Source organism: Musa acuminata, chromosome BXJ3-1 (genome assembly GCF_036884655.1).
Source record: "Musa acuminata AAA Group cultivar baxijiao chromosome BXJ3-1, Cavendish_Baxijiao_AAA, whole genome shotgun sequence".
Classification (NCBI taxonomy): Eukaryota; Viridiplantae; Streptophyta; class Magnoliopsida; order Zingiberales; family Musaceae; genus Musa; species Musa acuminata.
The window spans coordinates 7763738-7781825 of record NC_088349.1 but is presented as its reverse complement, the minus strand read 5'-3'; the positions used below and the strand labels follow the sequence as shown (position 1 = coordinate 7781825).

At 36.3% G+C, this 18088-nt stretch overlaps 1 protein-coding gene across 4 annotated transcripts; it reads left to right on the top strand.

The window, feature by feature from the left end:
- The first annotated feature begins 2392 nt into the window (after window positions 1–2392).
- Window positions 2393–17701, top strand: LOC135584248 (histone-lysine N-methyltransferase TRX1-like). 4 transcript variants are annotated; one of them, XM_065137558.1, is made up of 29 exons: window positions 2393–3144; window positions 3270–3321; window positions 3400–3474; window positions 3793–4012; window positions 5261–5384; window positions 5588–5692; window positions 6690–6889; window positions 7054–7146; window positions 7268–7365; window positions 7670–7831; window positions 8873–8998; window positions 9191–9238; window positions 9328–9445; window positions 9524–9589; window positions 9674–9735; window positions 9906–9962; window positions 10121–10189; window positions 10329–10524; window positions 10721–11002; window positions 11809–11870; window positions 11953–12030; window positions 14519–14614; window positions 15013–15116; window positions 15215–15395; window positions 16827–16874; window positions 17003–17069; window positions 17195–17242; window positions 17330–17404; window positions 17601–17701. In XM_065137558.1, the coding sequence occupies exons 1-24, from the start codon at window positions 2543–2545 to the stop codon at window positions 15354–15356; spliced, it is 3237 nt and encodes a 1078-aa protein (XP_064993630.1). In that variant the 5' UTR covers window positions 2393–2542; the 3' UTR covers window positions 15357–15395; window positions 16827–16874; window positions 17003–17069; window positions 17195–17242; window positions 17330–17404; window positions 17601–17701. The 4 variants fall into 4 exon arrangements, with proteins under 4 accessions (XP_064993630.1, XP_064993631.1, XP_064993628.1 ...); XM_065137559.1 differs by lacking the exon at window positions 17601–17701 and having other exon boundaries at window positions 15215–15383; window positions 17330–17599; XM_065137556.1 differs by lacking the exon at window positions 17601–17701 and having other exon boundaries at window positions 17330–17599.
- Window positions 17702–18088: the final 387 nt, after the last annotated feature.

The window sequence follows — 18088 nt, the reverse complement described above, 5'->3', positions numbered from 1 at the left end:
AAAATTTTTAGTCAAGTTGAGGGTATGGATTATGGACAACAATCAAGATTGAGGTAAAGAAGTGTCGTGTTCATATCAAGATGGATATGTAATATTAGTTTACATGCACTTGTTCATCTGACATCACCTAATGCAGCCCTGAGAAGGGATTAATCATTCCTAGAGCTGCTTCACGGATGGAGTTAAAGTCAAATAATAACTCTCGGAATGAGAATAATAGGATCTGACACTTCAATGATCCTCTCAACAAAATAATTTATGAGTATTTTGTTTAGCATTTGGTCAAATTTTGTGAGTATTAGAGCATCATATTTTTTCCAGTTTTGTAATATGTATACCTTTTATACTCCTGCTTAAGACTTGAAGTACTTGAATATATCATTCTTTTTTGGGTATTGTAGTAAAAAACAATTGTCTTTTTGCATTCACTCGCAAATGTATATTGGACTGAGATGAAGCACATAAAACCACTGGCTTCCAGACATGTGCTAAGTATAACTCATAGTTACACCTTTTTTATCCTGAAACTGATCCCAGCTAAAACAATCAAGTTTAGTTGACTAAAGTCAGCCAAAATTCAAATTAATCAGACAATTCATTTTTATTATACGGTTGATTTTTTTCTTTTTTTTTACTTGGGTTGATCCGAGTTACAATGAGTTTTGATTTGTAAAGACATTAATACTAAACTCATTATTGTGGGTAATGTTTTGTGCCTCAAATCTATTGTCTTATCCTTTCTAGGCTAAAAACTACTCTTCAAATATTTCTAGCATTTGGATATATTGGTTATGTCTTACTCTTTCTCGGTTCTTGACTAAAAATTATTCGCAAAATATTTTCGACACTTAGATACGTTGATCGCATGGCTTGAGCCAGTAACAACGAATCTAAGGAAGCTGAGAATACATCCTTGCATTGTCAAATTGGTCAACAAAATATCTAGTTAGACGAGTCTATCAACTACAAAACTAAACTACTGTCTCTCTGTAAAGAAATCGACTCCTTTGAGACAAAAGAATGTGAGGAAAGTGCTAAAAAACTTTCACTATATATTTATATTACCAAACATATATTTGTTCCCTATATACCATGTATCTTAATTTATGTTAAAAACAAATAATAACATATTTATTCAAAAAATAAAATAATAATAAGCATTCAAAACACTCCACATTGATCAATTAAGATTCAACAATGAAGTAAATTACTAATTATGCCATAAAGATACTTGTGCCTGTATCCTAATCAACCCCTTAGAGGAATATGATCTATTGGTTAACATATAAAATAAATAATACTGAAAAAAATTTCACTTACCATCCATATATGCTTAAAATATTTAAAATTATATTAAATTGATGAAAAGAAAAGAAGAAAACTCAACATACGATTGCGATGAATTTAAGACCAATTGATCTGATGCACCCATATCAAATCCTCATGTTCTAAAATATATGAATCGATGCCAAATAATAGATCATGATGGTAAAAGACTATATTCTAGTATCTTTTTGTTAATAAAAAAAAATTATACTTGCTAAAACAAAAGTATACACATCGATATAAGAAACTCTCATATACTCACTATAGTTTACTTTGAAATATTTACCGTAACTCATATCCAAACGATCAACATTCAAGTCGTGAAAATAATTAATCTTCCCGTTGGAATAAGACTACATATATTGATCTTTATAAGTCCTTCGTTAAGACATCTTGTCCATTTTAATCCCTTTTTATTATTATTTTAGATGAACAGTGATACTTGACGATCTGTAATACCGATGGCTCTCCAAACAAACACTTATATAATCGGAAGTAAATGTCTTATAAAGAATGATTAATGCCTCAAAGAAGTCATCAAACCCTATGCAGAAGATTTGATCCTTTCTTCTAGATAAAAGTTTGTGCCTGCTATCTCCTTCCATCGGTTCCATTCAAACATTTTAGCAACTCATGTTCCAAGCAGAATGTGCCCGAGTCATATACTTTCACAGTTCAACAACACCCTCCAACCCATAACTCCATCAATGTTCACATGTTGCAAAGCAACGTACAAATCTGGCACGAACACATCCACATTTTCTCTGCCGCTTCTTCGGCACAGCGTAGAATAGAAATCAGAACTCATCCACAACTCCACTTGACAAGCTCATAATATAAGAGTGCGATACGAGGACTTCTGGGGTCACTCGGTTTAGTGTTTTTTCATGTGGAATCCGATGCATTAACATGAATAATAATAATATTATTATTGAGTTTAGTGAAGGTATCTGATCGGGTTATAATTTTTATTTAAAGTATTTAGATTAATTTTGAAGGTTGTGAAGACAGCAGAGAGGAGAAGGCAACAGTTGCATCGCCTATAAATACCAGCGGGACTCAAAAAAACAAAGAAACGCATTTGTACCCAAATCACAGTCGCGGCGGGAAACGGCGATTTTTTGGGGCGGAAGGGGGGGAAAAGAAACCCCCGCCATCATTGGAAACCCTAGCGATCCCCAAACCCTAGTTCTGGGATTCTTGCTTCCGATTGCTAATGGCGCTCGCCCTCGAGGAATTCGTCCACGAGGAGGAGGACGTGGACCACCCGGTACGCTATCTCCCTCTCGGCCATGTCTACTCCTCCTCTGCCTCCTGCGTCAACCCTAGCGGATCGTCCAGCGTCGTCTCCAAGAAGGTGAAGGCCCGGAAGATCGTCGAGAATGGCGACCTGGGGGGCGGAGAAGAGGACGGCGGCGGCCGGAATGAGCTCTTCGGCCTTGACCCCGCGGGAATGTGCAAGAGCAGTGCCAGACAGCCGATCTTGGTCTACCAGCGGAGGATCAAGAAGCCCTGCGTTGGTTCCCCTAAACGGCGGGTCGAGTCGTGCTCCGAGCGGTCGGAGGAGGGAAGTGATCGAGGGAGGTCTAATGGTGTGGTCGATTCGCTTGGGGATGGGCAGATTGCGAAGAAGAGGCGAATCATGAAGTATGAGTTGCTTCGATTGGGATCTGGCTCCGGTTCTTTGAACGGAAACGCTGCACCTCGTTCGAGAGCAGGCGAAGGGTGTAAGAGGGCTAATTCTGCCGAGCCAAAGAAGCATGTTCGTGGTGCTCAAAAGGATTCTTCTGCCTTGGGCAAAGTGAAGAGATGGGTTGAGTGAGTATATCCATCGCTTGGGTAGATTAAATCAATTCTTGGAACGTGTTTTACGGGAGAAGTTTCGTTGGTCTTTGGATTTGTGAGCAATGGTATTGGATATTTATTTCTGTGTGTGCTTATAGGTTGGAATTCAAAGGTGCAGACCCGCAGGTACTAATTGGCTTGGTGTGCAAGGCAAGTTGTTTCCGGTGACATACATTAGATAACTAATTATTTGTATTGGAATCCAAATTGACGACTTGGTTTTTGCAGGTTTTCTGGCCTATGGATGATGACTGGTACAAGGGTTCTGTTACCGAGTATAATCCACTCACCACCCAACATAGAGTATGTATTGCTATGATATATGATATCTCTGAAATAATCATGTCTCTGAAATCTTCATCTTTTACAAGCATTTGGAGAACTATGCAGTGTCGCATGTGGTGTTTGCTTGCGTGAAATCATGAATTCTGATATTGTTTGTTACCACAATCAAAAGTTTGGCAAGCATTACCTTTTATTCTTGCGTTCTATATATAACCCAGACCTTGAGTTGCTCAAAGTGTTGCAACCATGACCAATATTGGTTTTTCTTTTGGAACAATTTTCTACATCATACCTTTTTATGTTCCACTTGTTTGAACAAAATCAACTCTTCTGCAGGTCGAATATGAGGATGGCGAGATTGAGCATTTAATTCTCTCGAGCGAAAGGATAAAATTTCACTTATCTTGTGAAGATCTGGAACATTTACATTTAAAATGTGGTGTTCCAAACCTAGAGAAGAAAGGACCCAATTACAATGAATTGCTAGCTTTGGCTCTTAGTTTTCATGATTGCCAAGATCTTGAACCTGGTGAACTTGTATGGGCAAAACTTACAGGTATCTTTTAATTCACAAACATTTACTTTTAGGTCTAATGTTCAGCTATTTTATATTTCACTCAATATGTAAATATTCTTGCTGCATTAATTAGTAGTATCATCTAGTCCATCGTTATGCAATCATTTGGATGTAAGTTATATATATATATATATATATAAAATATTAAATTATAACCAACAATCTGTAAAGATGACTTTCTTATATACTCTTAAAATAATTTCAATGAGTATTGTTGTCACTATAAAATTATATCTATTTCTTTGATCTGATAAGTTTGCTGTCCTTATCAGTATGCAACAAGACTGTCACATAAGGAAGATTTTTATTCCTGTAGTTGGTTGCCTATAGCCTTGTTTTTTTTGCGTGTTTTTACCACCATGACAAGAAAACCTTGTCCATCCTGAATGTTGGAGTTTGTGTGGCCTATACTCTATCTATTGTCATTGTAATGCTGATTTTTAACCTTTTCTTAATGATTCAATAGCTGCAGTTTTCAGTGCCACCAAGGCTTTGGTGGTGTATTATATTAAGAAATGCTGGATCAATTTACATTTTGGCATATAATCCAGAGACACTATTGTTTATTTCTTCAAGGATCTTATGAAAATGATTGCATGGATGACTCTTAGAACTGCTTTGTAGCTCCAGATGTATGGAATGGGACTGATCAAAACTTTCATGAACATGTGTGAGAAATTCCATGGCTGCCTGTGTTGATTCCAAGAAACAGCATTCCCGAAATGTCTCTTCATTAGTTCCATGGATGCCTGTGTTGCTTGATGGATGCTGCTTTTTATTATGGGAGTGCTGTTTCTTGGAAGCTTGAACTACTGTGAATTTAGTCATTACTTGAAACTTCAAAATGTTCTTAAGGCTTATTAGCTACAAAGACTTGATCTGCGACATTTTATGAGTGGGCAAGTGTGAATGAGAATGTACACATAATCTCACAGGTGAGCAGACATTTCATTTTTCTTGATTGATGGTGTTCAGAACATAATCATAATAACTGAAGTAACTTCGTATAGAAGTTGATGGCCGAGATGGCAATGCCAGTGGACAGGAAGAGTATAGGATAACTTAAATGAACTTGGTAAAGGGTATCTTATTGGTATAGTAATTTCTTGGTTGCATGACTTAATTGTGCTGTGCACTATCTTGCTTTTTTGTGCCCTGTTTTGCCAGCTTGCACAATCTTCTACTGTAGAAGTTCTTCAGATCTAACAATAGGCATTCGACTGACAGGGCATGCTATGTGGCCAGCAGTTGTTGTAAGTGAATCAAATTTTGGTCCACGAGGAGATCTGAAGCCCACTCGAATAAATCAATCAATTCTCGTACAGTTTTTTGGGACACATGATTTTGCAAGGTTCGATCCATTTTCTAGAGATGTATTATATTATGCTCGTAACTTAAGTGCCGGTTATTGAAACCTCAAGATGTTGGTGCAAATTGGGTTTGCTATCAAAAAGTTTTGCTTCTATCAGCAAATATCTCATGACCACATGACATTATTATTATGAAGTTTCACACCTAGTAATTTAAAAGTTACCTTTTCTGATTTGTTTACAGGATTAAGTTGAAACAGGCCATCCCATTTCTCAACGGCCTGCTTTCCTCACTGCATCTTAAGTGCAAGCAGGCACGTTTCTATCGAAGCTTAGATGAAGCAAAAATGTATGTACTCATCACACATGGACTTATATTTACCAGCTGCAGATGACTGCCTGTTGCTCTTAATTAATGCATATATGGATTGGTAGTCTGCACTCTGCATTAGGTTTATATGGCATGTGTCTGCTATTCAATCATACCATGTTGCACTAGTTTGTTGTACATGTTTCTTCAGAGGTCTGATAATTTTTTTTGGGGGCCTGATACAGTTTTACATGTTTGTCAGAGTAAATATCTTGTGAATAGCTTATGCACATCTTCTCTCTGCCTGCTTTCTTTTGTTTAAGTGGTAGTAGGAAAACATGATCCAACTAAACTGATGCTACAAAACGTAAGTTATCTTTAAGAACTGACCTTTATTAAATTGTTACAAAAGTATATATGTTACTCAGAGCTGCACTAGTGTTTATCGGAAGCAGATGGCGTAAGGTGTCAAACATTTATCTCTTTTATCAGACAGATAGTATATGGCTGTATGTCTTATTCTTGCGTCCAATGTTGTTCAAAGTGCCAAGACCTGTGATTCAATACCATGACTTTACATTAAGAAATGTGGTTAGAAATAATTATTTGGTCCAAGGATTGATGATTCAATGCCCTTTCATCTATTAAAGTCAACATAGATGGTGGTTTGGAAAACAGATGATTAGAAGGCAAAAAGGATCCGAGCTGAATTTAGTCATATTTTCTTTGTATAAAATTGCTTAGGTTAATTGTCATTAAATAATTAATCTCATATTCTTTGCCAATCAAAATTTGAATGTCATAAGTGGTTTCATTCTGAAGATAGCCAGAACATATAACAATTAATGTGAAAGTGGATACAACCAATTTGATCCTCATTGATTGACTATTTGTTTACGTTCATTTAGCCCTTTGTTGCTCTTTTAATTCTTTGCTTATGTATGGATGCAGAGGAATTTGTTCTGTAGTTGCATCATACATTTGGAACTAACACTTTTTGTGATTTGTAAAATAATTAATCTCATATTCTTTGTAGGTACTTGATTGAGCAGCAGCTTCCAAAGAGCATGCTGCATCTACAAAAAAGAATTGAGGCAGATGATATTAAATCTGCTTCTGGAGAGGATGAAGGAACAAAATCTGATGATGATCTCTCAACAGGCTACATAATAAATGCTGTTGAACTGGCTAGCACCTCACCAATTGAAATAGGAAATCTTCGTGTAACTAGCTTAGGTACTCATCCTTGAAATGTTCTGCACTTCAGATTATTTTATGTGACACTTCAGGAACTTGCATAATATCACCTTATTTGTTTGATGAACTGGAAAATGCATCAGGCACTATGCTTTGTGAAATGTACTACATACATTACAATCTGTGTTGCAATTACTTTTCAGGAAAAATAGTATGTGATTCAGACTATTTCCATAACAAGAAGCACATCTGGCCTGATGGATATACTGCTTTTAGAAAGTTCACGTCATTGGAAGGTAACATGTTGTGTTCAGTTGCTGAATATTGCCTGGTCTCAGCAATTCGTTTTTCACAACTTGGAGGCTATTCCACTTGCTTGAACTTGACATCTAGAAGTGTTGCATATTCTTGTTGCAGATCCATGTTCAGTGATGTCATATAGGATGGAAGTTCTGAGAAATCCCAAAGTAAAAGCTCGGCCTTTGTTTAGAGTAACAACAGATGATGGGGAGCAGGTTCGAGAATCCATTTTGCTCGGCGATCTTAATTTCTTTCCTAGCCTATCCAGGCAACATATGGAAGCATTGACATATTTTTCCATTACATGTGAAACAGTGCTAGGGTGCAGATAGTAAATTTGCAGACTGTGAACTTATTATCAAAAGGGATACATCAATAAACTTAACTTTTATTACTTATAAATGTTGACTTATTTTTTATGCATACTAGTGAAGCATTTTTAGAGTATACATTAGATGCTGAAACACCATGTCAGTAGTTTGTTGGCTCCATTATTCTTGAATCTCTTCTGAATTACAGATTGATGGATCAACTCCAAATGCTTGTTGGAAGGAAATCTACAGCAGAATAAGGAATAAGCAATGCGATGATACTCAGACCGAAGTGGAAGGAAGTGGTCTTCAGAAATCTGGCTCATACATGTTTGGATTTTCCAATCCTCACATAGCCCAGCTAATTCAGGTTTGTTAAATATTTACTTCTAATGAATTACAATTATTTTTCTCTTGATGCCCATTTTATTCCTATCAATATCTTTTGAAATCATATCATGGTGTTGAATATAACTTAGCATGGGCATCAATAGCAGATATAATATTCTTTGGTTTTATTTAGTTCACAGTTGCAGGTGTGCTATGCATCTCAGTCCTATGCGGCGATCCAAATTTAAGTTTGTTGTTAACTTTGTTCCTAATGAATGCAAGTGCTCTCTTTATTGCAAATCTCTATGTATTTTTTTTTCTATATTTTAGATTGAGATTTCCTAGATTGTGTTCACATGTCTTATGGTGTATTTTCTATTGTCACTTTTTTCAATGGAACTGAGTTTCCTTGCTGTTTAACAACTTGCTTTTTCAGCTAGACTCTTTTTAGGATATACCTTGCTAACTGCATTGGTTTGAAGCTTGTAACAGGTAAGATGGAAATTGGAAAGGCTATTCTCTTAGCTATGTTCCTTTTCTAGAAAGAAAACCTTCTGTGTGTAGGCATCGTCCTATCAGTCTGGGGCCTAGGCCTAAGATCAGCACTTTGGGCCATCAAAGAGGCACAAATAAATGCTGAATCAGTATCGTACAGCTTGCTAGACCTAAGATCAGCACTTTGCTAAAGCTTTATTATTTATATGGTTGAATTAGTCATCCATTAAAATGAGGCATGACTTGAATCATCAAATACATTATTTTGGTTTATGTTACATAGTTAGGTGCATACATTAAGACAATATGCAAGTAACTGAACACACTTGCGTTGCAGCAATTAATGCAATATTGAGAGAACCGAACAACCATGGAGTGCAACCATGTTCTTATTTCTTTTTTGATTTACGTCTTATTTGTTATTTTATATATCTTGAAATTTTACGTTTCTTTATGGCATTGCTTTCCTTCAATTGGACTTGTGGTACCTACGATAAAGTCATGATCTAGCAATGTATACACATTTAAGTAAAGATGAATACTCCTTATGTTACTATGTTTTCACAACATTTTTATAAATTGTTAGGAGCTCCCAAATTCTAGAGTGTGCTCAAAATACTTTGACAGCTATGGGGATATGCCCATGGGTTACAGAGCTGTTCGAGTTGACTGGAAGGATCTTGATAGATGTGGTGTTTGTGACATGGACGAGGTAAATCATTTTTTTGATGTTATTATGGTTTTTTTCTTTAGGTTACTTTCTTTTGAAAAATATTTGTTGTGATTCTTCCTTTTATCATTATTAAATGCTTTTGTTTTTCTTAACATCAACTGAAGTTAGGAATCTCTATATGGTTACACTTTCGTCATACTAGCTCAAATGTAAATTTGCTGACCTCTGCAGGAGTATGAGGACAATCTATTCTTGCAGTGTGACAAATGCCGCATCATGGTACATTATTAAGAGTATTATACATGGTGCCGCTACAGATTGTCTAGAAGTTCCTTCCCTGGTTTTCTCAAACTTATGCATTTTTCCAGGTGCATGCTAAATGCTATGGTGAACTGGAACCTTTGGATGGAGTGCTTTGGCTCTGCAATCTATGCCGGCCCGGGGCACCAAAGTTCCCTCCAAGATGCTGTCTCTGTCCTGTTATTGGTATTTTAATTTGTATATTTACCTTACAGTTTCTGGACATTTTGGATACATTGATTTTACAAGCTGTAATTGTTTTAGGTGGTGCTATCAAACCTACAACAGATGGGCGCTGGGCTCATTTGACTTGTGCCATGTGGATACCTGGTTCGTAAAAAGCACCATACCATTGTCTTTGAGTTTTAATAGCAAAGTTCATTTTTGCCTTTAACTTATCTGAATCATCCTCAGAGACATGTCTTGTTGATGTGAAGCGAATGGAGCCTATTGATGGAATAAGCAGAATTAATAAGGTGTTCCCTTTATTTTCCAATGGATACCTTTAGTAATTCTTTCTGATTTTCTTTTGTAATTATGGTCATATTGTTGATGTGAATGTGCCAAGGAATGTTTGCACTTGAATGTGTGTTCCTGATTGACATTCATAAACATATATTAATCCTACTGTGAAATGACATCCCAGGATCGGTGGAAACTTTTGTGCAGCATTTGTGGCGTATCTTATGGGGCCTGCATCCAGGTTCTTGTCTATAAATTTTTATTTAAATTATGCATGATTCAATTTCATTTGAACATATTTTCTATATAAGTCAAAATCAATCAATTCAACATGTGGTACTGCATTAGGTTTAATAGACAAGCACTGTAATGGATCTTAACAAATTTGTCTTTTAACAGTGCTCTCATAATACCTGCCGAGTGGCATATCATCCTCTCTGTGCACGTGCTGCTGGTCTTTGTGTTGAGGTACTTCTATTATTAAACACATCTCTGCATATGGGATCATTTTCCTGAGATCCCTTGTCAATTTCACTGCTGTTTGTGTTCTGTTTACTGAATTGTGCTGTTTAACGTATTCTTGCTATGTTTGTTTTTACGGACACAGCTTGAAGATGAGGACAAAATTCACCTCATGTCACTTGATGAGGATGATGATCAGTGTATTCGCTTACTCTCCTTCTGCAAGAAGCATAGGCAGCCATCAAATGAACGACCACCTGCAGATGACAGCTTAAGATTGCCCACTCAGCTTGGTTCAAGTTATGTTCCTGCATCTAATCCATCTGGTTGTGCTAGGAGTGGTAGGGACATAAGCTTGATCCATCTAAGACTTATTTCTTTAACATTTTTTAGTATCATTTCATTTATAATAATAGTTTACAAAGAAAATATTGCTTCTCCTTTCTCATCTTCTTCTATATTCTCATTGGTCTGCATGTATGATTGTTGTAAATTATCTTTTGAGCGGTGGTCTCTTAAATTGTTTTTATCGAATAGAGCCGTATAATTTCTCTGGGAGAAGAGGTCAGAAACAGCCTCAGATTCTTGGTGCTGCATCTCAAAAACGCCTATTTGTAGAGAACAAGCCATATCTGGTCACTGGTTTTCGTCAAAATGGAAGTGCCTGTGGTTTATCTGGCAATATATCTGCACAAGCTCAATGCACATTAGATGATCTTAAGCTGGGTGCTTCTCAGTTTGAGAAGCATGGAAGTGTCTGTTCTATGGCTGAGAAGTACAGAAACATGAAAGCAACATTCAGAAGGAGGCTTGCTTTTGGTAAGTTATACATTTCAACAGACTTCTTACAGTGATATTGTCGATGGCATTTCTGTGTGTTCCTTTATGTTAATCTCTCTTTCTGTTACTCGTAACAATATTATTAGATTATGGTGTATATTCCTTGTGTAACTTCTTATGTCTGACTTTTTTTTGGAGATGCACCATATTAAGGTATTTTATGTTTGTGGTATTTGACTGTTATCTGCAATAAAGAACCCACATCAGAATAAGATGAGATGTATGCATCCACTACTCACAGATTTTTTTACTTTATTTGACACCAAAAGTCGTTATGCAAGTCTCATCAATGCTGAAACATGAAACTTACACTGACATTTACTAATTTTTTTACTTTTTTTGATCCTTCAAGAAATTAATGTAGAGGAACTAAATCTAATTTTGTGCTTAATATTCTTTGCAAGAAACCTCATGACCCATTTGTTACTAGGAAATGGAAATTTCAATTTTTTTTTCTCCTCACATGTCCGAATTTCTGCTAAGGAGAAAATAAGGAAAAATTATTATCCTTATATCTTGGTCTTTGGCCTCTATGAGCTCTTTGATTTGTACTTGGATCCTGAAAAGATCCCTCCTCTTTGCATGGGTGAAAACTTAAGCCAAGTACCAGAACCAACCTTTCACTATTGACTTAAAAGCTGATTCATTTTCTCATATATTGTGCTGATATAGTGAATCTGATTTAATTTTTTGTACTTTGTACCCATCCTCCCATATGGTATACTTGTAGTACACTATGTTCTTTTGCGAATCTTTCCAACATACTGGAACATTTTTTATGATAGGAAAGTCAAAAATTCATGGGTTTGGTGTTTTTGCCAAGCTTGCGCACAAGGCTGGAGACATGGTGAGCATTAAAGGTTCTATGAATATTCTTTTGTTCCTGTTGGATTACCAATATAATACCGAGAAGTGTTGTTTTGATGCAGGTAATCGAGTACATAGGTGAACTTGTTAGGCCCACAATAGCGGATATAAGGGAGCGGCGAATCTATAATTCGCTAGTGGTAAATCTGCTTTCCATTGTTGTTAATATAGATTGAAGCATTATTTCCACATGTAGTGATATAATGGAATTTGAGTATGTTTTGTTTTTATATCTATTAATTTAGCTGCAATGCAATGGGAAGCTTAAGAATTGAAGTGATTAAAAATAATGAATTGAAGAGTTGCCTAAAAATTGTCAATAGAAGAGGACCATACACTAAATTGATCAAGACAAACACTTCATTTGATTGATATTAAAGTTCAGATAATGAAATGTCATTCTTTACTCTATACCATTCCAGAGTTGGACCAGTATGGTCCATTAATCTGATATGGTGCATGACTGTATATATGTTTATTTTGTTGGCAACTGACCTTATATCATGCATCTATATGGGTACAGTCTGTCCAATATTGACTGATATGATTTGATAATTGAACTAGCGGGTGACCTTGATTGTCATGGTAAGGTTCCTTCTTTTGTGATTTGGGTGATAAGAGTTTGCATCGTAGACACAACTTCTCTACTTACAGAAGTACTACTATATGTTGACACTCCACACTCTGCATTGGTGGAAGCCCTGTGCAAACGAATTGCTAACTGAATTCTTGTTTTAACTTCTTACTAATGATACAATTCCTGCTGTGTATGTGTGTTGGTGCTGTACAATCCCTTCTATTGGCTTTTTCATTCTTTTGATTAGTGTTGACACATGCAACTAATGATATGGCTGTTTGGTTTCAATTGTTCTCCAGACTGAAGCCTCAACTTTGCAAAAAACAAGAATTTTCTAACAAATTAGAAATTTAGAATGATACAACTACTATAGTCTAGCACGGCCCTATCAGCTTTTTTCTTTTCTAGATAACCAAGCTTTAACATTCTATCCTTTTCTGCCTCTGGTCTTTTCCCTAGGAAACCTTCAGGTAGTTTGTGTTTTCATGTATACATACTTTTCCTTTTAAATGTTGAAAAGAGAGATGCAATAATCACATTTTTAGCATGTTTTATGTTGTTTGATTTTTGTGACTTTGGAAGCAAGGGTTGTTGCCATTTGGTTAAATCCGATTACTGATTTGGCTTTCGACAATGAGGGTTACTAGTGGAAAGTGTTCATATTACTGATTTGGCTTTGCCAATGGTATATGGGCACTAGGAGTAAGTCCATGCATGTGCAGTGTCTGTATTTGGATTAATTTTATTTGTGATTGACAAGGTGTAAATTGAGAGTGCCAATGGCCTTTTATCTTTAAAGTGAAAGATAGCAGAATTTTCAAATGGAACGGCTTGGGAAATGTGGAAAATCAACAAAAAATTGCTATTGCTTCAATACTCCCACACATCGGTCTCATATAGTAATACTAAGCATATGCATTGCCATTTTAGGGGCATAGTCATGTAACATAATGTCATTTGCAACGTTTATCATGGACATGCTCTGTCAGCCCTACTTTTGGCCTGTTAACATGCCATGACTTGATCTAGGATGATACATCACTTGATCTAGGATGATAAATGGCTTTGACATATCTGAATAAGGTGTTAAGGTTCTTGCCCTGGTATCATTTTTTACACATCTGACTCTTTCTAGAATCTCTTTTTGCCTGAATCAGATCCCTTGTTTAGGAAATGGAATTTTAAGATTAGCTGTCCTGATTGTTTGATGGTTCTGTATTGGAAAAAGCTGCACTGGAGATGTTGTGCATAGAACAGGGGATGGGTCTGAACTAAGAAGGGAGCGGACTAAAGAGTAGAAACACTGAGAATTTACTCCCATCCAAAACAAGAGGAATGACTTCCATTGCAGTGGAAGGATAGCTGGGGTGACTAATATAGGATGTTGCTTTCCTGCTTATGGTATGTGTAGTATTGGAATGGACGGTGAAGCAGAGTAGTTACTGGAGAGTGGAAGCTGGATTAGCAACTAGGTAAGAAGATGAGGATTCACACCCTTGGGAATTGGTTGTTAAGGCTTAGTTTTTACTGAAATGCAAAAAAGTCTCTTTCATATATAAGAAAGGGACATCTCATCAACTAGGTGGCATATCTGAGTCCTCGTTATGCAAGAGGACTTCACTCCTAGGAATTGTTTAACTGCCTTGAAATTTTGCTTGTGCCAGTTATTATTTTTTGGCTATATCCACAACTTTGTCACCATCTGTAATTTTCTCCACAGTTACTTTGACTCAAGCTCTTCATGTTATTATGGGAAATTATCAGATCATCTTGCTTTGCAGTCTTGATGCATGATTGTATTTAACTGTCCTATTTTTTCTTATATAAAATCAGCATGGTTCAAGGTCGTTTCACTTAACCATAAAATCTATATATTTATTGCTGTGCTTTCTTTTTTTCTTTCCTTCTCTTGCCATGATTTCACATCTATAAGATAACATTTAAAATTTAGTTCATCTGTTGCTGTTTTTTCTTTTAGATAAATTCAAATAAAGTGAGTTATTAGTTTGTTTACAGTGTTCTGATTAGCAGATTATAACCTATGCTTGCAGGGTGCTGGGACTTATATGTTTAGGATAGATGATGAGCGTGTAATCGATGCTACGAGGGCAGGAAGCATAGCTCATTTGATCAACCACTCCTGTGAAGTAAGTGATTTCACCTTGAACTTTAATTGTACAAGATAACAGCAAGTTTTGGGATAGCACTGCAATTTGTTGATTGTACAAGATAAACTGGAATAGATAACATTAGTTTTGGCAAGGATAAACTGGACCTTTGAATAGATAACAATTAGTTTTGACAAGATTGGGGATGGCACAACTTCATTATCCTGATACCATTGCAATTTCATTCTTGTTGGTGGTTCCTATGATAAGATGGACTTTCACATAAATAAGGTCTTTGTTGTCATTCATCAAGTGATTGATTTGAGAATTTCACTATGATGGATGGCATTTTTCTGCGATTCTATTTGTTGATACATATTGCCATGAATTGTGGTTCTATCAATCAAAAAAGCATTAAAACTTTTTATTGATTGCAGCCCAATTGTTATTCGAGGGTCATAAGTGTTAATGGTGATGAACATATTATAATATTTGCAAAACGCGACATTGAACAATGGGAGGAATTGACATATGACTACAGGTATAAGTCAATCCTTGTGTCCAATATTTCTTTTTATTATACGAGATTGTGTCCAATATTTCCTTTTAATATATGAGATCTTTCTATTTTCATGTCAGATTTTTCTCAATTGATGAACGACTTGCTTGTTATTGTGGCTTCTCGAGATGTCGTGGAATTGTTAATGATACTGAAGCAGAAGAACAGGTGGCCAAAATTCGGGTACCTCTTAGTGAATTAGTTCAGTGGAAAGGTGAATGAGGGTTAGCTTGGTCAAGCCATGAGGGGGTAAGACTAGGGGTGCGTATTCAACAATCCTTTTGATATTTGTGATTCTCGCTTATGTCATATCTGTTTGCATTTTTGGCCTTTGTTTAGAGATAATTTACTGAAAGTGTTATGCTTAACGGTAACATGGACTTCCGTCTTGCAATTCACTTTTTTTAGATTGTGAAGCATGCTAAGTGGTCATACTCTTTCTTGCTTATTCTGGTCTGGATGTGTTCATTTAGCAGGTTCTTTAAAATTTAATATAGTAATTTTTTTAGAAACTATAATTGGTTATAACAGAACAGAAATCGGAGTTTCCTTTTTATTGTAGTATCCTTAAGTGTTCATTAATACACCAATTAAAAAAACATAATTATAAAAATGAATGATGAAATGACATTTTTAACTTTTAAGATTTTTGCACATGATTTTTGGTTTATCAATTAACATTTTTCTTCTAGTGAATAAGAAAAATATTTAATCTGGTTTGCCGTTGCTTCAAACTGGACTAGTATGATGTCCTTTTTCCTTTTGTTATATGGAATAATTGTCTACTGCAATAGTCAGCATGCAAATTATTCTGCAATGGCTATTCTGGTGACTGAATATTTTGGTTGATGAAAAGGGTGTCATAGTGAGGAAGTTTGAGGAAGATTGTTGATTGGTAACTTGTTTAAGCATACGGCTGGTGGCAGTGAGGGCTGGTAGTGGTCCAGTTTGTTTTGACATACCAATATACGGGATGCTGGAACATACCACTGCATCCTTATGTTGGTGGAGAGGGTGGGAGGGGGAGGGAGAGGAAGGAGGCAGTGAGGGGATGCACCACAGATGAGGCAGGTGTACAGCGGCAGGCGATGGAGATGGTTTAGCGATGGACAAAGAGGAATGCTCGCGAATCATGAGCCGTAGGCAACAGGTCGTTTAATAGAAAAAACAGCTGTTTTAATAAAAAAAGGAGTGGATCTGACTGCCCGTAATAGGGCAGCCACCTCCCAGACCAGTCTGGTTAAAAATTGGACTCCTTGTTCAGAAGTACAATTGGAAGGATTTGCTTTATAAGATTGCAGGTATAATCTAATGTTTGTCAGCATCATGGGCTGCCTTCTTTTGGAACTGGACTTGTACCAGTCCTTTTAAATATATTATACAAGAAAGGCAGACTTACTGCAGATATCTTTCAACAGAAATCGTCAAGCATATAGGAGTTTATGAGTGCTGGAGCCGAAAATGGATGTTGCACATGAAGAAATAGACAATGCCAGTTTACAGATACTGACAAAACCTATTTATTTTTTTAGGGTTACATTTGCCTAGTGAAACTTGAGCTTTTGTTTCTGTACTGACCTTTTCCGTGTGTGTGTTTGGATCATCAGTAAATCTCCACTACAATGAATTACTTATGACTTATTATCTGGGCACCAGATGAATGTAATGAGTTTCTTTTTCTTTGGCTTCCAGGTCTTAGAAGTGCGGATGTGCCAAAAAGTCTTTTTATTTAAAAAAAATGTAAGCTTTCTTGCAATAGTAAGTATGATTTGGCAGATTTGTAATTTTTTGGGTCTTTTCCTGTTAGCATATCATACCATGTTAGATGTTATTCTTTTAATCTGACAAGAAATATAACTTTTTTTTAGAATATGGTTGGATTTGAAGTATGGACATCGAATCAATCTTCTATGGAGTCTTCAGTTTTGATATGAGGTATGCTGCAAAGATCTTTCAACAGCTTTATTTTGTTATTGTAGAAAGAAAGTGATCCTTGACCTTGTCCTATACCTACAAGTTGATGATATAGTTTGTATGTTCTCTGGTCTTTTTGCTTTCAGGACACCCATGTTTTTATTAGCTTGTCTCATTCTTCCACGGAAGACAAGGTAAGCTACAACTTCCTGAAGCAACTTACTGGTAATCCTTGAGTATTGGTTCTTCCATACCATTGGTAACCTGTAATTGTTCTGCAGATTTTACGCCATGTAAAGGATTGCTATTGCATCTGCAAGTTATTTCACTGAATCGAGTGATCAGACTGCAAGAAAGTACGTTTATCTCTAGGATTTCGTTCATAAGATTGCCTTCTAAACTTATTTACTTTCTTTCTTGAATTGCATGTGATTATTCCATGCATATTGATCAATTTTTTTCTCTTTATGTAGAGGAGGAAAAGAGGCATATTTATGTATATAGTTCTTATGACGATATCAATGATATATGTGTATTTATTATTGTGTTCAGTTTATATGAGAAGGCCTAACAGGGCACCCACAGGTTTTTCCATTGGTTTTGTGCATTCATGAAAACCTGAACCCATTTGTGCCCCGTTACATTCTTCTGTCCTATACCTACAAGGATGTTAGAAAAATATCCTTTTCCTCTCAAAAGTTCCCTTGTGCATTTTGGTGAGCTTACCTCGATATCTGCTATTTAAGATCCGGATGGTTCATCTAACGCTGGTAAGCTGTCCGGGTAGCTCAGAAAAGTAGCACCAACAATATAGCCTTGCGTTATAATCCTCCGTGCCTGCAGTTTACATTATATTACTCCGAGAAATTGAGATTATATATATATATATATATTGCAGACAATCTGATCCTACGGTGCCTTTCGGTCTGTTTCAGTTTTATACCCATAATGAATTGCTACTTTGGCTTACAAAATACTACAGCTGAGGTCAAGACTTGCCTTGATGTACGATGGATGAACGCAGCGAATGGAGAAAGAGC

What these genes read in the sequence shown, in the direction of transcription:
- LOC135584248 (XM_065137558.1), top strand. Translation starts at nt 2,543, where the DNA reads ATGGCGCTCGCCCTCGAGGAATTCGTCCACGAGGAGGAGGACGTGGAC. An exon ending in ACATAGCCCAGCTAATTCAG is followed by an intron (nt 7,832 to 8,872) that starts GTTTGTTAAATA and finishes ATAAATTGTTAG; the next exon opens with GAGCTCCCAAATTCTAGAGT. An exon ending in CGCACAAGGCTGGAGACATG is followed by an intron (nt 11,871 to 11,952) that starts GTGAGCATTAAA and finishes GTTTTGATGCAG; the next exon opens with GTAATCGAGTACATAGGTGA.